Source organism: Nicotiana sylvestris, chromosome 4, assembly GCF_000393655.2.
Source record: "Nicotiana sylvestris chromosome 4, ASM39365v2, whole genome shotgun sequence".
Taxonomy (NCBI): domain Eukaryota; kingdom Viridiplantae; phylum Streptophyta; class Magnoliopsida; order Solanales; family Solanaceae; genus Nicotiana; species Nicotiana sylvestris.
Genome location: NC_091060.1, coordinates 147,472,192 through 147,493,851, shown reverse-complemented (window position 1 = coordinate 147,493,851; position 21,660 = coordinate 147,472,192). Strand labels below are relative to the sequence as shown.

At 36.5% G+C, this 21,660-nt stretch overlaps 2 protein-coding genes across 4 annotated transcripts; one reads left to right on the top strand and one right to left on the bottom strand.

The window, feature by feature from the left end:
* Window positions 1-1,742: 1,742 nt before the first annotated feature.
* LOC104211863 (uncharacterized) lies at window positions 1,743-13,126 on the bottom strand. 2 transcript variants are annotated; one of them, XM_009761002.2, is made up of 7 exons: window positions 12,826-13,126; window positions 8,049-8,090; window positions 5,979-6,101; window positions 5,074-5,309; window positions 4,097-4,133; window positions 2,522-2,579; window positions 1,743-2,389 (listed from the first exon to the last, which is right to left on the bottom strand). In XM_009761002.2, exons 1-7 carry the CDS (start codon window positions 12,943-12,945, stop codon window positions 2,307-2,309), a joined length of 699 nt encoding a protein of 232 aa, XP_009759304.1. In that variant the 5' UTR covers window positions 12,946-13,126; the 3' UTR covers window positions 1,743-2,306. The 2 variants fall into 2 exon arrangements, with proteins under 2 accessions (XP_009759304.1, XP_009759305.1); XM_009761003.2 differs by having other exon boundaries at window positions 5,979-6,092; window positions 12,826-13,088.
* A 792-nt stretch (window positions 13,127-13,918) lies between these two features.
* Window positions 13,919-19,764, top strand: LOC104211861 (probable pectin methylesterase CGR3). Of its 2 annotated transcripts, XM_009760999.2 has the most exons (7): window positions 13,919-14,339; window positions 14,869-15,028; window positions 15,170-15,209; window positions 16,101-16,139; window positions 16,955-17,329; window positions 18,673-18,728; window positions 19,336-19,764. In XM_009760999.2, exons 2-7 carry the CDS (start codon window positions 14,900-14,902, stop codon window positions 19,486-19,488), a joined length of 792 nt encoding a protein of 263 aa, XP_009759301.1. In that variant the 5' UTR covers window positions 13,919-14,339; window positions 14,869-14,899; the 3' UTR covers window positions 19,489-19,764. The 2 variants fall into 2 exon arrangements, with proteins under 2 accessions (XP_009759301.1, XP_070028393.1); XM_070172292.1 differs by lacking the exons at window positions 13,919-14,339; window positions 14,869-15,028; window positions 15,170-15,209 and adding an exon at window positions 15,232-15,382.
* Window positions 19,765-21,660: the final 1,896 nt, after the last annotated feature.

Below are 21,660 nucleotides of genomic sequence, written 5' to 3'. Positions count from 1 at the left end.
TATGTTCGCATATGTTTAGCAAGTTCGGTTTAGTACTAGGGTAATGTGTTTGGTTACTTAATGATGATGATTTTGGTTGATAATGTTCTGGAATTTGGAATAGTCATGGACAGTTTATATTGGCAATTCTATTTATACTGCTACCTTTATAAATTGTCGCCCACTATTATCATATCTTTGTGCATTCGTATCACCAAGTCAATATTCTCGGGTCTTTTGAAGCCAACATCTCAAAACAAACTTTAGGTAAGTGATTACGTTCTCTTTTATGTAGAGTTTTTAATATGATTATTGATCATTTTTCTTCCTGTTCATATCCAATTTTAGGTCGTTGTGTTCTAGGTTTTGGAATATTCTGGATTTTTCTAAACCAACACTTTTGTTTGCTAGAGAATTGAATTTTTGAATATTATGCCTTTGAAAATCAAACTTTGCTTTGAGTTATGTTCCACTATTATAATATCAATGGAAGTATCACGAAGGTATTATTTTTTCTTGTTGATAATGAGTTTTCCATGAAAGGAGAACAAAAATCTTAAGTTGTTGTTGGTTCTGATTTCCTATGATGATTAGAAATGCATGGAAGATACCTTTCAGGGTATAATTTTTTCCTAGAAACTTTTAGCAATGTCCACAAATGAAAAAAATAGAGCCTCCCCGTATATCGGACATTGACTACATGAATCAAGTTTTTTAAAAAGAAATAGTGCCAAACATCCCACAAAAATAAAAAATGTCTAACTTCTCAAAATATTGGGAGTACTGCATCATCTTTTAAAAGGTGTATATGGACTAATAGAGTTAGATTATTTATTTTTAGATACGAGCGACATATGAAATTGACTGCATCGTAAGTAGGCCAATATTCTATTTTTATGTAATTATCCAGTAATAAATAAACCATTCGCTAGGTGTATTCTTTTAAAAAAATCAAGTGATATGAACTAAAGATAAGAAATATAAAAAAAATTTAAAAAGAGAGATAATAGTTAATACTAAGATAGATATTAATTTAGTTCAACACAAAAAATTGGTAGTGACAAAGAAGAGAAGGAATATACCAGACCCATGCGGAAGTATAATATTATCAATAACAAATAATTTGTTAGGGTTATATGATTTTTGGTGTAAGTGTTTGTCATGATTTATATGTTTAATTTTCCTACATTAGATGCACTATGTTCATCCATCATCCGAATATTGTATACAAATTTTTCTTGTGTAAATGTTTTCGTCACCTAGGTTCCTGATCATGACAAAGAAACCAAATGAATAAAAGGAACATATACCAAGAATTTTGTTTATAAAAAGGTATTAGCTGGGATGTTTCATTGCATGTTTATAGTTTGTATCACATAAAAAATAAACTAAATAAAGTAAAATCTCATATGTATTTGATTAAACTTTGATGGTTTATCTTTGTAAGTTCAAACCATATATCTAAGCATCTTGACTTTGATAGACAAGTAACATACGATAATCTACATTGATTATTTCCGTAAATTAAATTTATACTTTATTCTTCATGCATAATTATTTACTTAATAATTTATTGTAATAATATTAATATTATTTTATAAAATCAAGTGTTACGTGACTCAGTATACACGTGCAATGTACGTGCCGAGAAACTAGTATATATATATATAGATGCTTATTGGCATTTACCTTGACAGAATAATTAGCAAAGAGAATGGCCTTCTAAGTTTCGACCTCACTATGAAGCTGTCCAGTTAGTGTGATACTACAATGAACAAATATTTTCCAACTCATCTGAATATAACATAATTCAGCACCTTACATGGGCAATTCGGCCTATAATACAAGGCAAAATTCATAGGCTAATTACAGCCTCTCTCTATCTTTATTTGACATCTTGAGCTAACTTACAGTGTACTAAAGCCTGTGTGATATACAATGTCAATCAGTATCTTCAGCAATCTACATCACGAATTGAGCTCTTCAAGAAATTAGCACAGCAAGGGAGTGAGCAGAGGAATCCCGGGAAGTTGCAACCTCGGCTATAGAAGTATTACAACCTATGCTGTAGAAGTCTTCTTATGCTCGTGACATTTAAACAAAAAAAAACTATTCTAGACCGTATCATGAAAACCTTGGTAAAAATCCAAGAATACCAACAGACAAGATGCACCAGTCAACAAGCGGAAGGGTAGAAGCAAATGGCTTTCATGGTCGCTCTCCATCACGAAGGACCACTTGGATTAGCTAGACTTACATACAACATCAAGTGGAGAATGACCCTCTTAAAATTTTACATATATTTTGCATCGTTTGTCATGGCTCTTTTATCGGCTCATGCCATTCTTCCTTTCCGACTTTATAGCCTCATAAGACTTCATAACTTCCTTAAACTTTGCTTCAGCAGCCTCTGCAACCAAGTCACAACATCAGATTTTTATAGCCTGATGCAAGCAGTAGCACTTCTTTCCTTTTGTTTTTCTCAAATTTAAAATAGATAGACAAGTATAAGAAATCAAATAGACTAGCCAATACAATCTACCTTTGTTTTGCTGATTTTGATCAGGGTGAAACTCCTTTGCCTTTGCCCTAAAGGCTGACTGCAAGACAAAAGAAAAGGTGCATTTTAATAAACCTTTCCAATTCCAAGTAAATGCTTTTACACGCCTGCGTGACAGAGAGAGAAGCAAAGCTGATAGTCAAAACTGAAGGACCATCGAGATGCCAACTATATCAGCTGCCCTTGCAACTAGCTCAAATTGGATAATCAAATTAGATAATAGTAGCAGAGATCAGTGAATACGAGTATGTATAACACCATATTATCAGCTTCAAGTGATCGGCAATGCCAGCAGTTCCAGACGATACTTGGCTTCAACTACTTGAATTTGACGAGGCAGTCAAAAACTGGACTTTTGAGTCAATTATTTGTGTCTTTTCTTCTTTTTCCTACCACCTATTCTCACCATTTCAGATTGAATGTTTTTGTTTAATTTACAAGGATTTTCATAGAGTTGAAAATGTTTAAATATTGTTGAGAGATATGTAGGGATATATATATAATGTAGTATAATATATTTGAACAGTTAACCTACATTATTAGACATCACTCTGAAAAAGGTTTAGAAGGGAAAGGTAGACATTCAAGTTGAAACAGAGGAGAAGCAAGCTAACATATGGAATTCGTGCATATCTGTTCACCAATTCAAATAGACACACTCCAAATAGGATTACATCAAGCACAATTTACATAACCTAGAATTCTTGCCAGTTCTGCAATAGGTTTTAACTGAAGTTTGTCGGAAACTTCTTTAGTTTCTTTTGTTGAAGCAATAAATCAAGATTCCAAGTTACTCAAAAGGTTCTGTTCTATTAAGGCAAGTTGCATGATCATTTTAAAAAATTAAGTATTCCGCCCGATCAAAATCAATTGGAAATATGTTCTCTTCCGTGAGTTCAGATTTTTTTCTTGTTTTTGTTATTTGACAAGTGGCAGGCAAAAGAGGTAAAGCAGCTTAGCTTGCAGTCTCTATTAAAGAAAGTAGGAACATAAAAAAATATAAGTTGTTGACTAATTAACAGACCTACCAAATAGATTGGGGATGAAGTCATTAATTTTCATCTGGACAAGTGTCATTTCATTTTATTCTTCACCTTTTTCAGGCAGTATTTTTAAACATTAAGAGGCTACGGATGATTTTGTCACCTTTGCCTAGTACCAAAAATAGATCTACAAATGTTTTAAACAGAAAATTCAGAAATATAGGAGCAGCATAAAGTAGATAAATATCTCAAGCCTGTAACTCACACAGGGAAGTAGAAAAAAAAAACTTAATATACTCAGAAAATTAAGAAAAAGGAGATAAATTTTTTACGCCTGCATTCACAAAGGGGCAGCTGGGGTGGAAGCACACAAAAAGAACTTTGTCTCCGTTGTTTAGTTTTCTCGACCATCCTCCTCCACCAGGGAAGAGGTGAGATCAGGGGGCCTTAAAAATGAAGGGAGGGAACCAAGATTTAAAAACAAACAAACAATGGAAGGTACACATGTAAAACAACACTAATTTTCATTTTAATACTGGGAGAATTTTCAGACATTTCGGAGAATGATAAATACCTTTATCTCATCATCCGTGTAAGGCTTCGTCCTACACCTGTCAAAATGGAAGGATCAAACATGTCAAGTTTCATGTCAATGTCAATATCATCACCTAAGAACACATCCACATTAAACATCTGGCATCCAGATAAAGACTTCTTGGCAACATGAAAAACTAAAACAGCTTTTATGTAATAGAAAAATTACAAATATGGAAGAAAGGTAGGTATGTGTAATTTACAGAAGAAATAACATCCTCTAGAGCAGCAAAACCTTCTATCCTAGAACACCTCATCGTAGATGTAAGTGCTTAAGAACATAATGATTGATGTCATATACATATGGTGAAAGTAAAACTCAGTAAAGGATTAAATCACAAAAATGGCATCTAACTATCCAGAGTCTGTAGAACAGATCTTCACCTTCATCCAAGTAAGATACGTGGAGCACTTGGTAGGTTGCACCATTCACATCATAGGGTGTTACCTTTTTCTTATCTGATTGCAGTTAGAAAATAAGTCGAAGACGAAGATTTTAAGTATTTTAGTTTATGTCCTTGTTAGAACTAAATGGTGACTTCAAATAAAAGAGCCCACGGTGCTGTAAAGGTGCAGCCAGTACTCCTATGAGTCATATTCTTTTAGGGTTGAGGTGTATGCTTTGGTGCTCGAGTGGCCAACAAAAGTACGGAAACTACTTATTTTCTTCTTTTTAACCCCTTCTTCTTTATGTGTTGATCCAAAACACCCTTAGCAAAAGAATGGCCAAAATGCATGCCTCAGGCACCAACGCATATGCCTCAAACCAGAATTATTGAGGTAGTAATGGTACTAACCATTCGTTCTAGGACTATCATCTTTGCAATGGAGTCTCTTTCTTTTCCTCTTTCGGGTTGTCTATTGGCTTAAAAAAATCGGGGGTAGATCATGGAGAAGCGTGGATATTTTCCCACAAGTATTAATAGATCAACTCAACATCCAAAAGCATATTACTACCTGTCAAGGCCCAAAACCGAGTAGTGATGTGATAACGCGTAGCTTGTATTGGCCCTAGGAGCTTCCCTGAAATTAGTTCCCCGGTCTCTGAATGATGTATCAGCCTTCCAATACCAGTCATTCCTTTGCGAGTGCTGATGATAAGCACCTGGCCCATTTTCTTGCCAGCTCTCGTAGCTCCTCTTATATTTGTTTCTCTCCCTATTGAAAACACTTTGCATACGGCGTATGCGCTCCTATGAAAATCATAGAATGTTAGGTCAACAATAATCCCATGCTTAAAGGTAGAACACACATATAAATATCAGAATGAACTCACAAGTGGAAATTTATCCAAGATCTCATTACATTTTCTTTAGCTCAGATATGTTAGCCATAAAATCTAACATCTGTAGTTGGTTGTGAGGGTAACAAATTATGAGATTGGAGGCAGAAACGATCAAAAATTCAATCAGGCAAATAAAGCATAGGTAGCATTGAAGATTTGACTAGAAAGAAAAACGGATAAGGATGAGTGTTCACCATTATTAGATGCAAAACGGTTCTTACAACTTCAGTGTATCATCACAAGAAGAAATAACGGCAAATTTTATTTCCATTCCCCAACCTTCTAACTATAAGATTTTCCATAAATTTTTACTCACGGCTTATTTGAGATATTGGGTCACGCTTATATCCAGAAGATAAAATGGTATTTGAATTCTTTAGACATGGCCAAATTCATATTCAGAGAGACATACATGCATTCTGACGAATACACATAGGGGCCTGGATTCATATTCCAATATCTTCATACGAGTTCACTTACTTTTAGTTGAGAAAGACTTTGACAAAGTTCTCTCTTTCAATTCGATATTAGGAAATGAGAGTGACAAAAAATTGTTGAAGATGAAGATGTAGCTCACCACTCTCTCCATTTCTTCTTCATACTCTTCCCGCATCCTGCGATTATATCTTTTCCATGCTTCCTCCTGAAAACTTGTCCTAAAAGAACCCCCAGCTCGAGCTTTCCGTGCTGACTGCATCAACTTTTGCAATTCAAAGAAATAATTATTAGCTCAAGCCAAAAAAAAAAATCCTCCACCCTGCTCAGTATTTACCAAAACAAATGGAGAGTAATCCTTTTCTAACCACAAATGTCAAAAAAACATGAATTTATCACGTTACTCCAACAAGAAAGCAACTCCATATGATATACTTCATCTTATACATGCAACAGTTAATTAGAATTGAACTCGCACAGTAGAACATTGCAAGAAAACAGAAAAAGCAATAGTTATGACAACACCTCATTTCACAGAGTAAACATACTCCCTGAATCATAAGAAAATAGCAGTACTAGTATTAAAAGAGGGAGACATCTTTTTCTTTTACAATTACTTTTTATTGTTAAAATTTATAATGGTGATTTCTAAAATTTCTGTAATTGATGAATATGCAAATTTTATTTCAATTTCAAAATTTTAAAAATCAATATCCAAATTCACATCGAACGAGTTTCTTTTTATTGTTAAATTCACCTCGGATGAGCTTTCCTCGAATCCCTCATTCTTATTTGGATAGATGGAGAATATTTTCCAATTTCATCTTCTTTTTATAACCGATAAATTCTCACAGGCCAGTTGGCTTTCAAACTTGTTACGTGCGCCTGTTCACAAATTGCTTAGCTCTTAACCACTGAACCAAAGCCCTGAGAGCACCATTTAGCAATCATCTTCTGAGTGGTGAATTATGTTTAGACGTGAGTAAAACTTAGTATATGCCACATATCAAATGGGTCAGAATCATTATTTCTGAGGAAATGCCTGTATGAAGTCAGTATTTTGACGGAAAAAGACGCTCAATTTCAAAGACAAAATGACCAACCTTCCATTTTCCTTAGGTTTTTGGGAGAGACTCACATATGTTGAAGATCTAGAATAATAAGAATATGCACAAGAGCAATTATATAGAAGAATGATTGATGCATATTAAACATATCAAGATCACATTTTCCTACCTTTGATATTTATCTCTATCGTTTATTTTAGATTGTGAAGATATGGCCCTTGTGCCTGACTCAACCCCAAAAGCTAGTTCATAAGGGAAGGATTGCCCAAGACCATATAAGGAGATCACAACCCATTCCCCTCAACCAATGTTAGACTCTAATAGCCTGTTTGGCCAAGCTTCTTTTTGGCCAAAAGAACTTTTGGCCAAAAATTAAGGTGTTTGGCCAAGCTTTTGGAAGGAAAAAAGTGCTTTTGAGGAGAAGCAGAAGCAGTTTTGGAGAAGCAGAAAAAAGTAGCTTCTTTCCAAAAGCACTTTTTTGAGAAGCACTTTTGAGAAAAATAACCTTAGAAATAGTTTTTTAAAGCTTGGCCAAAGGAGACCACAACCTATCCCTCAACCAATGTGGGACTCTAACATAGATAATTTATTATCAGTTAGAAATACTGAGTTTTCATTGAAAGGTCTTATCTTTTAGTTAGAGATAGTCTTATCTTTAGTTAGGGAAGTAGGTTTTTTGACTTGTGCAGTGTTTCCTATTTTATAAATAGGATCCTTCTGTCGAGAGACTATAATAATAGTCTATAAATTGATTGGCTATTAGAATACTTCAGTCTATCATCTTCTTTGAGAAGGATTTTTGTTGTTAAGAATTTTCAATTTATCCCCTTCTTCCTGCTCCATTCGCGCTCCTAACCCCCCCCCCCTCTTCTACTCACATTTTCTCTTTTTCTCATTCCTTCCCCTGATTTTCCATCTTCTATTTGGTGCTACATCAACGATCAACGATTACTAGAAAAAGACAAAAAACCCAGATAAGAGGCCCTCAAAGAAATGAAGCAAAGGTTTGCTCAATATGACTATGCATGCAAAAGGAAAATAGCTCAAGTTGCATGGAACTTAGACTGAATGCAGGTAAGGTAACTCCAGAGTACACTAAAATTCCACATTTATCCAAAATGAGATTGAATAAAGACGCTCATTACCTGAGAGTAGACATAATCCACTGTACTTCGTAATTGTGTAACCTGCCAAATTTCTCAGGCCGTGAGTTAAGAATCAACAACAACCCAGTGAGGAAAAAGGAGGAAGCAAGCAAAGCTACAAACTCCTGTTAAAACTTTTCATTCGTTCCAACAGCATACAGAACACGAAAGTTTAAAGCTGTCAGAAGCAGAAACGACCCACACCAGTTAGCCTTGGGTATAAAAGTATCTGACCTACTCAACTTCAATTTGTAGAATCCATTATTATAAGTATCCAAGAGAAAAATATGTTAAAAGTCACTGAATCATATCCTCTCGTTTATAAAAATACTGAGTTGCAATGCATAAAGGTGTAAGCATCTTTTTTTTTTTTTTTGGGGGGGGGGGGGGGACTAATAAGGTGTTCACATCTGTTTTTATATCCATATCTTCCCTTTTCTCTTCTGATAAGAACTTATATATCCGTATCTTCTTTCACCTTGATTCCCGTTCCCCCTGTCTATAATATATGATTTTAATCAATATATGCAAGTATCCAAAGCCCTCCACTGGGCACTTCGCTGTTGGACTTTGCCAAGGCATTCGATCTAGTGATTGCGAACTCAAGTTTTCCGAAGCGGGATGAGCATTTGGTTACTTACAAAAGTTCGGTGGCGAAGACTCAGATTGACTATCTCCTCCTCAGGAGATGCGACAGAAGGTTGTGCGAGGATTGCAAAGTTATCCCAGGTGAGACCCTAGCAACGCAACATAGGCTTTTGGTGATGGACATTGGTATTAGGATAAGGAGGAAGAAGAGGTCAGTACGAGGCCGTCCGAGGATTAGGTGGGGCGCCTTGACTAAGGATAAAACTCAGGAGTTGGAAGGAAGGTTATCAGCAATGGGAGCTTGGAGAAGTAGTGGGGAAGTAGTGGGGACGCAAACACTATGTGGTCGACGACGGCTGATTGTATAAGGAAGGCGGCGAGAGAGGTGTTAGGGATATCTTCGGGCCGCACCGGTGGCCACAAAGGAGACTGGTGGTGGAATGCAATTGTCCAAGATAAAGTGGAAGCGAAGAAGGCAGCGTACCTGCAATTCGTAGGGAGCTCTGGAGAGGAGGAGAAGAGAGCGAACAGTGAGAGATATAAGGTAGCTAGGAAGGAGGCGAAGATGGCAGTAATGGAGGCTGAGACGGCAACTTTTGCTCGTCTGTAGGAGGAACTAGGGAACAAAGGAGGGGAGAAGAAGTTATTCCGACTCGCTAAGGTTAGAGAGAGGACGGCTCGGGATCTGAACCAAGTGAGGTGCATAAAAGATGATGACGGCAAAGTTTTGATGGGGGATGACCAGATTAAGAGGAGATGACAGACCTACTTTCATAAACTTCTAAATGAAGAAGGGGATCAGGATATTGTGCTAGGTGAATTGAGGAATGCCAACAGCCCCCATGAATTGAGTTATTGTAGGGACATTGAGGTCGATGAGGTCATGGAGGCAATGCGTAAGATGAGGAGGGGCAGAGCTACCGGGCCAGACGAAATTCCGGTTGAACTTTGGAGGTGTGTGGGTAGAGCAGGCTTGAAATGGCTTACTGGGTTGTTTAATGTTATATTCAAGACTAATAAGATGCCTGAAGAGTGGAGGTGGAGTACAATGGTTCCGCTGTATAAGAACAAAGGCGATGTTCAGAGCTGTAACAACTATAGGGGTATCAAATTATTGAGTCATACCATAAAAGTCTGGGAGAGAGTGGTAGAAATGAGAGTGCAAAGGACGGTGTCTATTTCAGATAACCAGTTCGGGTTCATGCCGGTGCGATCTACCACAGAAGCTATCCACCTTATTAGGAGGATGATGGAACAATACAGAGATAAGAAGAAGGATCTCCACGTGGTGTTTATCGATCTAGAGAAAGCGTACGACAGGGTTCCTAGGGAGGTCCTATGGAGATGCCTAAAGGTTAAAGGGGTCCCGGTTGACTACATTATGGTGATTAAAGACATGTATGATGGAGCTAAGACTCGGGTTAGGACAGTAGGAGGTGACTCCGACCATTTTCCGGTTGTTACGGGGTTGCACCAAGGGTCTGCGTTCAGCCCTTTCCTATTTGCCCTGGTGATGGATGCCATAACACATCATATTCAAGGGAGGTGCCATGGTGCATGCTATTTGCTGATGACATAGTCCTAATTGACGAGACACGACGCGGCGTCAACGAGAGGCTAGAGGTTTGGAGACATGCCCTTGAGTCTAAAGGTTTCAGGTTGAGCGGGACGAAGACGGAATACCTCGAGTGCAAATTTGGGGCCGAGCCGACGGAAGTAGGAGTGGAAGTGAGGCTCGATTCTCAAGTCATCCCTAAGAGGGTTAGTTTCAAGTACCTTGGGTCAGTTATTCAGGGGACCGGGGAGATCGACGAGGATGTCACACATCGTATAGGGGTGGAGTGGATGAAGTGGAGGTTAGCAACGGGAGTCTTGTGTGACAAGAAAGTGCCACCGTTACTAAAAAGTAAGTTTTATAGAGCAGTGGTTAGGCCTGCTATGTTGTATGGGACCGAGTGTTGGCCGGTTAAAAATTCACACATCCAGAAGATGAAAGTAGCAGAGATGAGGATGCTGAGGTGGATGTACGGGCATACAAGGATGGACAATATTAGGAATGAAGATATTCGAGAGAAGGTGGGTGTGACCCCCATGGAGGACAAGATGCGGGAAGCAAGACTCAGATGGTTCGGGCACATTCAGAGGAGGAGCACTGATGCACCAGTGAGGAGGTGTGAGCGACTGGCTGTGGTGGGCACGAGGAGAAGTAGAGGGAGACCTAAGAAGTATTGGGGGAGGTGATCAGGCAGGACATGGCACGACTTAGGATTTCTGAGGACATGGCACGACTTAGGATTGTGGAGGTCGAGCATTAAGGTTGTAGGTTAGGGGGAAGTTTGTGAATATTACTACAGCGCACTAGAGGGAGACTAGCCATTTAGGAGTTAGACTTAGGATGCTACTGATCAACTACTGATGCAGGGCTGTATCTGTTGGATATTAGTATACCTTACATCCTTTTCGTATTTCCTATATTTCTTATATTATTGTTATTTTGTTATTTTATGTTATGTATTTTATGTTATTTATTATGAGTCTATTGATAGTACTAATATATTGTCTCTTGTTGCTCTCTTGAGCCGAGGGTCTCCTGGAAACAGTCTCTCTGCCCCTCGGGGTAGGGGTAAGGTCTGCGCACATATTACCCTCCCCAGACCCCACTTGTGGGATTATACTGGGATGTTGTTGTTGTATCCAAAGCCCTCCACTCTATTCTATCCTCCTTATCTCCCACACTTTAGTAACTATAAATCCTTTGCACGAACTCCACCACTTCTTCTCATTCTCAATACTAGGTGGCTCTTTCAAAAATAATTCCTGGAATATTTTCTAATATTTCTCGTGATAAACTCAAATGTATTACTCAATCTATCATTAGAAGTGGAAAACACATGAGGATATGCATGCTTCAAGGTCTACAGACAACTTATCCAACCAAAAATGTATATGGTAGTCGTACCCAACATTTTTTCTATACATTTTTTCAATAAGGGCCATTGTCCTGACAATGAGCCTGATGAGCTTTGTAAAATCATGTTTTTTCCATCATAATCTTTTTCCACAAACTTACACCATGAGAATTCGTACCGTCATTTGAAAATCTTCATCTTCCATTGCCTGATATTCTGTGTCTATCCACAATCACTATTCTCGATAATGTCTCTAAGTGCAAGAACCAATTTCCCTATTATTGCCAAAATAAAAATATCTGAGCTCTTCATCACTAATCCTTTCCCCCTCTCCAAAGAGAGATACTTTCCTCTCCACCATAAATCACATGTTTCCTTAATTCTTCCAAGATTTCAAAGAGATTACCTTAGAGTTTCGTGGATTTAATGGGGTAAAAATAATGCCTAACCTCCTTGGCTCCTAACCGAGTAATGAAAGTGTCATTCTGTTAACAAAAAATAAGTAATGGACAATTATGCCTATTGCAAATCGGGGCACCAGTACAATATGCGGTAGGACTCTTTGCTTTCACAGAAGTTCATAAACAGTAGATAATTTGAGGATTTGCCTAAGCCAATTCTTAAACTGAATTTCATTGTTCGAGATAACTCCTTTGCTAATAAAGTACATGCAAATAGGGTCGAAAATCTTGAAAAGTTCATTTAGCCCTCTGCAAGACTTGATTTCTGCTGTATCTTCCTTTCCATTCAATAGTCCCTTTAGGACTTCAGAAAATTTACAAGTTATTGAGCACACACACAACCCCCCCCCCCCAATCCCCCCATCCATCCAAAAATAAAAACCAAAAGAAAAAGAATTAACAGAATGATCGCCGTTCCCTAAGCTGCAGCACATCAGCCCGTTAGCAAATACATCACTGTGTTTTCTGAATAGATAAACAATCATATTGGCGGAATTACTGCTAATTTTGAAATCAAGCAAGGCATAAATTTACTTATAACTGATCCTAAAACATAGTTAACCTAAATATCTCAATCTTCTTTCCTTCCCAGTTTGATCAATCATAAACTTCGGTTCTTCCACCCCCACCTAAAATATCAACTCACACAACAACAAACGCAACCCCATTTGCCCTATATGCCCAATTTATTGCATTATCTCAATATTACTCAATAAAGCACAGAACTTTACACAAAACCACTGAATTTCACCAATACCCAAATACAAATTAATGAAAAAAAGTATCAAAAGCAAAAAAATGACATGGTTAAGAACTTACAGCAAAGGTGGTGGCAGTAGCTCCAATTAACGCAAAAACAAAAATACCCCAAAGTCTCATCTCCTCTTTTTCTTCGTAATGTTTTTCGCCATTGTCTTTACCGGCTTTTTCATTACCCATTTTTCGATTAGCTTTGCAAAATTCACCCCAAAATTGTAATCACTGAAGTAAACACCAAAAAGAGCCGATGAAAGATGCTATGTCCATAACAGAATCCAAAACCTTTGATGTTTTTCTTCTACGCCGACTTCAGATGAAAATTGAAATTGTTTCTTCTTTTTTTCTTTCAATTTCTGTTTTTATTCTATGTGTGTGGTTTTAATTGGTTGTGTAGTTAAATCCCAGCGACCCGCTAGTGCTCGTCGGACCTTTTCCGGGTCAACTGTATTAATTCGTCTTTCTTTCCTTAATGTAAAAGTAAAAGTAACAAATTTGGACTTCTATTTTGCTACTGAAGCCATCATGATATCAATCTAATTAAGGTATTCATTTTATTTTTAATTATATTGTGAGACTATATTCTACATGAACTTAATAGTTGGGAAAGTTGACTCATACATAATTTAGAAGCAGTAAAACTCGATAATTGATTTTATGGTACTTTTAATTCACTGCATATAATGTCATAAATATAATTAAGTCTCTAGCAAATTGAAGGAAGTTTTTTGAATGCTATTGTACTAAAATATTTCGAGTTAGTAAGTCATGTTATACTGCTAATAGTGATATATGAATATTCATTTAAAGTAATAAGATCATGCTTTTGTCAATGGTATACAATACAGACAATATTCATACTTCTATTTCTTGATTTGGGAAAATTTAATACTTAGCTATTTATTTTTCAAGCTTTAATCTTTTATCCTGCTCTAAGGTTAAATATTCATCTCGTCCATTCAACCATAACAAAAAATATATGATAACATATTTTAGAAAATATTAAAAGTAATGGTATTTATACATCTTTTGGAACTTTTTTCTTTGTCTTATTTTAGTTCAAATAAAAATATTAGTGATGTGGGAACGATTTCTTCATTAATTAGGTATCAAATCAATGTCCTATAAAATTTTAGTGTCAAAGTGATATTTTCTTGGGCTTTCATGAATCTCATTCATTTTGCTATTAAATAACAAAGCTCAATTAGGATTAAAAGTTTACACCAAGATTTTGTTTGACAAGGAAAAGAACAAAGGAGAAAGAAATAGAAAAGATAACTCTTTGTGCAGTGTGGGATTTGCTTATGAGAATCGGAGCTCCGAAGTGTGAGCAAAGCCGTTGAATGACAACCGTTCCAATTCCGACGCGCCAAATTTTCTAATCTTGCAGCTTCTCCCTTACGCGCCTTACTTTCCAAATCTGTAATCTCTAATCAAGAATATCACCTTTTTCTCTAAACAAATTTCCAATTTTGTGTATTCAATAGATTTACATATCCACGAGTACCAAGAATTACTAAAGCACTGTAAATAACGGATCTTGATTCGGGTTTCAACGTTGTTCACTACTGATTCAGGTACAAATTATGTTTCCTTTTTATTTTTATTTCTTCCCATTGTATAAAAAATGGGTCCAAATGACGTTTTTTTGCTCCTTTGTCTGCTAATTATAGTAAAAGATTGAATTTTATGTCCCTTTTAGTTTCTGTTCATGGGTGTGGTTAATAATTTTAAATATATTGTTTGTGTGCTTCACCACAATACTAATCGTTGTATTTTTCCTCATATCGAAATGGGTCCTTTTTGCTCTTTTTGTTGGACTATTGTAGTAAATGATTGAAATTTGGGTCGTTTCTTGGCACCCTTTTAGCTTTCTTTTCATGAGTATGGTTAATAAATCAATAGTTACATGTTACACTATAGTTCCAATCATTGCTTTCTTAAATGACTGGTTCTAATCCTAATATTGAGATAATGCCATATTTGGAAACTTCTGCAAAGAAAAATGCCAGAAATGTTACAGCTTTTGGTATCTACTTTTGGTTTTGACATTTTATGTTCTTGATTGATTTTCAAGGATTTTAACTTGTCTCTAATGTTGCGCAGAAAAAGTTAGTCTTTTGGTTGCAAGGAACCTATGATGATGTCAAGGAGGCCTATCAACCCATCTCGACGTTTAGCGGATGGCAGAGCAGCTTCATTAGATGCCTCAATTCGCTCAAAGACACGGTCTTCCCCATATTTAACGATTGGACTTGTTATTGTGGTACTTATTCTCAGATTTTGATACTAATAGTTATTTAATTGTTATCATTTTGGACGGCAGTAGATAATCTTGGAAAATAACTAGATTCTCAAATCATTTAAACTGTAATTGTAACTCTATGTTTCCTTTTGGATATTTCAGGGAGCATTTCTTCTCATAGGGTACTTTTACCGTGACACAGGTTTGTACCCTGAACCTTGGCGTTTCATGAATTATATCTATACTTGAGTTTATTGTAAAAGGCCAAAAAGAAAGAAAGAAGAAAAGATATTTCAGCTGATTGCTCAATACTGGAGGTCTGTGACGAAACTACTGCGAGATTGTTTATGAACGCTGTACTTGTTTCATCAAAAGGTACTTTTCTCAAGAGGTGAAAAATGTTGGGTATCGTATGCTTGAACTAGGGGCATTACAGGTGATATAGGTTTATAACTTCTAGTTTAAATGAAAAAGTAGTTAAACCCTTTAGCTCATTTGGAGGACTCCCTACAATTTATTTCTTTAGAGAAAGCTGTATAACTATTAAAAAGAGCAGACAATACGAGTACTCTGCATGATCAGTCTCACCTTCTCAAGGAAAGAAGATATCGAAACATAGTTTTGTGGCATCAACATATGCACATGTAGAAGATGTGTAGAAGGCATATGAATCATCTTCGACATATTTCTTAATGTTTATCTGCAAATAACATAGTGGTCCTTTTCTTTTCTTTAAACAAAATGCTGGTCTTTTTTACCTCATTTTTTGATGAATGTTTCTCTATATAACAACAACAACAACAACCCAGTTGAATCCCACAAGTGGGGTCTGGGGAGGGTAATGTGTATGCAAGCCTTACTCCTATCCTGGGAAGGTAGAGAGGCTGTTTCCAATAGACCCTCAGCTCAAAGTTTCTCTATATAAAAATCTCAATTTAAATGAATCTCTGCTATCAGTAAGACAGTAACGGTCATGTTGGTGACTTAATTACACGTTGCTTTTCCTTACCTCAACTTGAACGTTTGCTTCTGCCTCTAAGTATTGTTCTTTACTTTGCTCTGATGCTCATAAATGGATTATCATTGCTTGTAGGTACTTTTGGCAGTATTAAAGGCATCAGTAGAGTGGAAGGTAATTTCTCATGCATAATTCTGAAGAATTTGAGTTTTGACATATTTTTCTTTTAGATGACACATGAACTATGTTATATACAAAAGTGCACAGAAATGTCTATTACTTGTTTAGTGAAAATGGTTCTAACTATGTACTCATGATCACCTAATGTTGTGCATCCAAAAATTTCAGTTTGGTACTTACTGATAATCGAGTCCCCAGTTCCTTTTGGGCTCTTGCCCGGAGCTTTACTTGCACGATAATTTTAGAACTTTACGATAAGAAGACTCGGACAAGCATGTTATGCATTTCTTGCTTCTACTTTTAACTCATTCAGAGTATAGTAGGAAGTATGAACCATCTAACTGTAACTTCAAAAATAATGCCTTTGTACATGACATACAGCAGGATTCTTGTGTTCCATGATAAAAATCATGTGAATTGTTATTACGCAGTCAGTCTGTATAGCTGTTTCAATAAACTAATATCAAACATGTCGGGGATTTCTGTTCACTTATGATTCTCTGAATAATTCCCCACACTTCTTACATCACTTGACTCAAGAGCATAGAATAGGTAACAAGATTGGTAATTCACTATCATTTATCATTCTAGGTGAGTGGAGTGACCATGCACTATGCCTATCAAGAATCTCTATATAGCCTATATGCGGAGCTACTGACTCCCAATCTTGCTTATTAGAAGATTAATTGCGTTAGTTTAATTTGGGTAATAGTGCCTTGGTTTCTTCGACTTGACATTTCTGAAGAGAAAGTTACTGCTGTATGTAATTACAGCCGAGTTAGAATCTTGAACCAGTTTTACCTGTGCAGGGGACTTTTCATGTGCTGTAGAGGTTCAAAAGACGATTCCTTTTCTGAAGAAAGCATATGGAGATAGCATGCATAAGGTGCTGCATGTTGGCCCTGATACTTGCTCGGTAGTTGCTAGATTGTTAGAAGAGGAGGATACTCAAGCTTGGGGTATAGAACCATATGATATAGAGGATGCAGGTCATTTCTGCAAAAAACTCGTGCATAAGGGCATCGTCCGCGTGGCTGATATAAAGTTTCCTCTTCCATATCGTGCAAAATCATTTTCACTTGTGATTGTCTCAGATGCATTGGATTACTTGTCTCCAAGGTATCTCAATAGGACCCTTCCTGAATTGGCCAGGGTATCATCTGATGGACTTGTTGTTTTCACGGGTAAGAAGAGTTTTTTCTTAGATGTTATGTTTAGAAAATGGTCAGTCTAAAATGGAAGAATATTTTGCATTCATTGCACTGTCTTAGCTGAGTTGCTTCCTACCTCTTTTTTAGTCTTGCCTTTCTGGGTACACTCGTATGAGTGGGAATATTTATCTCAATCCTAGAAAGATATTCCTTTTAATTCGAAAACTTATTCTTTTATTTTCAGTACTTGGTCACACTATCACACTTCTATCTTTGATAGAAAGCTATTTAGAAATTTGACTATTTATTGCCTTACTTTGGTTTCTTTCCGTGCTGATATTCAATAGATTTCTATCCCCCTTTTATATTAGGTCCAGTAATGTCCTGTGCGGTCTCTCCTTGGAAGTAGGACAAAGTTGACTGGTAGAGGTTCTTAATTGTTGTTGCCATTCTTGATAAGGAGTAAAGAACATTAAAAGTGAAGGAATTACAAGGATACAAGAAACTAAATAAACCTGCAATAAGAAACCACTTGAAATCAATATAATTAATGCAGCAGAAGACAAAAATTACATGCACCATTCTCAAGTTAAGAAAAGCTGAATATATGTAAGATTTCAAAGCAGGGAGATGATAATGATTAAGGACAAATTGTTGGATTCCACACACAGAGGCAAAGAAGAGGAAATTTGTGTCTAGATGTGTGAAGAATTTTTTGGATAACTGGCATTTGCTACTTATTGTTTCCTTAAATGCACAATATAACAGGCGTGAAAGTGAGGAGATACGACAAATGGTAGAATATTGGATGACCAGGGCCAATGTATAACTGAAAGAGATAACCTGTATAGTAGAAAAATATAGCAGAAACAACACGCCTTTTTTCCTTTCCTTTCTTTTAGTAAAAGAACAAACTCATTCCTGAATTATGTAAGTACTCGTTATCACTATAAAAAAAAAAAACTTAAGAATTTAATATGTCTCCGTCCCCTTTAGCAGTGATAACATATTGTAGATAATATTTTTAAAGAATGATATGGTGATAGCAGTCAGCTTTAATGACACCTCATGCATGCAGATCGTTCTCCCTTACATGAGTAGTTTGCTGTTGTTTCCAAACCAATGAGATGTGGCATATTTTTAATTAAGCTAGTGTGGTTTTATTCTTGTATGACTTTTGGTCAGTTGACCTCTGTAGAGTAATATTCTTTTGGAAGCAGTGGAGACTCTGATTACCTTGCTTTCTTAGAGTTGTTAGCTCCTTCAGTTTTCTCCTTTAAGATTTAACCATATCGTTTTATGCATAAGCTTTCTAAGGCGTTAGAAGTGCCTTTTCATATACACGCCCTTTATTCCACATGATTTGATAATTGCAGGTTATCCACGTCATCATAAAGCTAAGGTTGCAGATAAGTCCAGATTCGGGGGGCTGGTAAGTGACATGCTCCTGCATCTCACTCATACATTGTTGTTAAAGCATGTGCATATAATTTGTCTATCTCATAAATTTGGGGGTGGAGCAAATGTGTTGGAATTAGGAACCTTCGACCCTTTTATTACATCTTACGGATTGGGTGGGAGTAAAAAGTGGATTCGTTTTAGTTTCTGATATGGAAAGACTTATCCCATCTTGCCCTCTCTAACTTTTAGTTGTTCAAAATTCTTGATGTTGCATAAGAAAATTTGAGTGCACCTTTTAGAGTTCTTAAATTTGAAACCTCAGATTGCATCAATCACCATTCATGCAGTAGCATATCACTATTTGTCAGAAGCCATTTTCTTTTTCATATCAAAAAGAAAAATTGTTTATATATGTTTGTCGCACAGACTTCATGCTGCAAAGGTGATACACCTATAAATCAGCAGCCAAAGTTGTATAGTAGAATATCTTAGGGAAATGCCTGCTCCTGATCATATCGATCTTCTTCTTTGTCTGTTTTGTTTCCTTTAAAAAGAATTGATAGTATATTGACTTAGATTATCTGCTAATTTTGAAACCTGATCCGAACTTCCTCCTTTGCTTTATGTTCTGCCCGAAGGCCAAATTGAGGAGCTCAACGTGGTGGGTCCGGTTTTTTGTTCAAACAAGTTTAGAGGAAAATGAAGTCGCCATTAAGAAGTTTGAGCTAGCTGCTTTGAAGAAATCATACGTCCCTAGCTGCCAAATCTTTCACCTGAGATCTTACCATTGATTTGCATTATACACAGTTATACACAAAAACTAAGAATCGCGCAGCTTGTGAATGCCGTGAAGACATGTTATAACAACTTCAGCTCTGTGTTGATAAGTTGTTGCGGAGAAGCAGGGGTCCCCTAGAAAATGCTGAGTATGCCATCTTAGTGTATTCTCATAAAATGTATATGGGGTTTCAGCAGCAGCTTGTTACAGATTAATTGCAAATGGGAGATTGCTGTTTCAGGGGAGACTATTGTCAAGTAATGATATATACATCATCTATATTCCTCTCTCTTGATCTCTCAGTTTATTTGTTTATTTATTTATTGGGGTTTTTCGCTAGTCGAAATATGGGCTCATAGTACACTTACACAAAACTTTTTGTTGCCTCTATTTATGATGCAATATTGTTTCACCTACTCATGTAGAAAATCATGATATGAAGGTCAAAATAATTTCTCTCTCTAAAGTACTTGAATGGGACACGCCATTGGATCAGTAGAATTCTGAATAAATTGAATTTAATTAGAGTATCAAAACATAATCAAAGAAATGCTGATTTTTTCCTGGACTACTGTAGTAAATGTGAGGCCAAAAAAGAAATATGTGAAACCTATTATACTGAAGTAGGTGTTTGAAACTTTAAATGACATGGTTGCAGTCATTTTTCTCTGTGTAGAACTATACTAGAATCATCTCAAATACTCAACCCATATTTCTAAAGGTTTGAGCTTTCAGTTCAAAAGAAATTAAGGGGCTAAAATGAAAACAAACAGTGTAAATTCACAAGTAGGGTTAGAGGAGGGTAATGAGTATTCAGTCTTACCCCTACCTTGTGTAGGTAAAAAGGCTTTTCGAATAAACCCTAGGGTCCAAGCAAGCATGCAAAGTCACAACAATATAGAGAAGAAATGCAGTAGTATAAAAGCCAGAGAAGCAATAACAACAGTAAGATAGTAGAACAACCAAAACATAAGCAATATCATGTAGTAATAAAATATTAAGAATTCTACTGGAATGAAAGGAAAGACGCTCAACTGCCTACCAGCCTTCTCCCTAAGCCTTGCCTTCTACACCCGCCTATTAAGAGTCATATCTTCGGTAAGCTAAAGATGCGTCATATCCGGCCTAATCACTTCTCCCTAATACTTCTTCGGCCTATCTCTACTTCTCCGTAGACATCGCTATCGTCAAAATTCTCACACATCCTCATTGGGCATCGAAAAGAAGAAAAAAAAGTAGGAAGAATCCACGTTGCAATGACTTACTGGTCTGCTACCAGTGAACAGTTTTTCTTTCAGAACTAAAGCCATTATTTTCAAACATTAGTACTACTAAACTCGTAGCTATTAAAGGAAAATGGTGGTAGCACAGACAAGAGCTGACTTTAACTTCACTACAAAGGGCCTTTTTATGACTACAGCTGGGAATATGTTCTCATAAAGGGAGAACAGTTTATAAATAATAGTGGGACAACTTGGTCAATTCTTGCGAAAGCAATAGTGTCCAACTTTGCCATTCACCAATCACGACTTTGATTTGTTGATGTTCTTAGTTTAACTTGTATTCATAAATTTAAAACCGCTTGGCCCCATTTTAAAAGGCCAATATCATGCATAATTGTTGTATCCCATGCAATACGCACAAAATTGAACGTACTAGCTCGCCACCTATCTCCCACCATTACGTTGGTAATAATTCTTTACACCGTCAGTGAATTTTCAAAGGTAGATAAATCAAAAGAGAGATGGTAAATGTAAAATGAGAAAGGCTAGCTTAACTTTTTCTAGGAACAATACCTTAAAATGGAGTAATAATTCATTTTCAAGTAAGACCATAAGAGTACGTCTATCAGTATTGACTTCTATCAATTGGACACAGGCAACTTAACAAAAATGGAAATCTACTCTAACACTAAAAAAAGACAATTCGATAGTGTTGGTCGGTGTGTGTGACTATTATCTACTTCTTATCCATAGAGTTTTAACTTTTAACTTCTTACTAGTAAAACCTAAATGACTTTAGATTCATTTCCATGAGCCATCATTCATGTCTCATAACTTAAGAAGGGTACATATTAATTGACTCTTATGCTTTCTCCGAATTTTCTTTTTATCAGCAAACATGATAATTTAGGTAGGGATGTACTCACTTTTTATTTCCTTGACAAGAAGCCAATGACAAAAAG

Coding starts and splice junctions, on each gene's coding strand:
- LOC104211861 (XM_009760999.2), top strand. CDS start 14,900: ATGATGATGTCAAGGAGGCCTATCAACCCATCTCGACGTTTAGCGGAT. Junction 17,330..18,672: donor TGGACTTGTTGTTTTCACGG/GTAAGAAGAGTT, acceptor TGATAATTGCAG/GTTATCCACGTCATCATAAA. Junction 18,729..19,335: donor AGTCCAGATTCGGGGGGCTG/GTAAGTGACATG, acceptor TTCTGCCCGAAG/GCCAAATTGAGGAGCTCAAC.
- LOC104211863 (XM_009761002.2), bottom strand. CDS start 12,945: ATGGGTAATGAAAAAGCCGGTAAAGACAATGGCGAAAAACATTACGAA. Junction 4,134..5,073: donor TCGGTTTTGGGCCTTGACAG/GTAGTAATATGC, acceptor CCATTTTGACAG/GTGTAGGACGAAGCCTTACA. Junction 2,580..4,096: donor ACACGGATGATGAGATAAAG/GTATTTATCATT, acceptor TTTGTCTTGCAG/TCAGCCTTTAGGGCAAAGGC.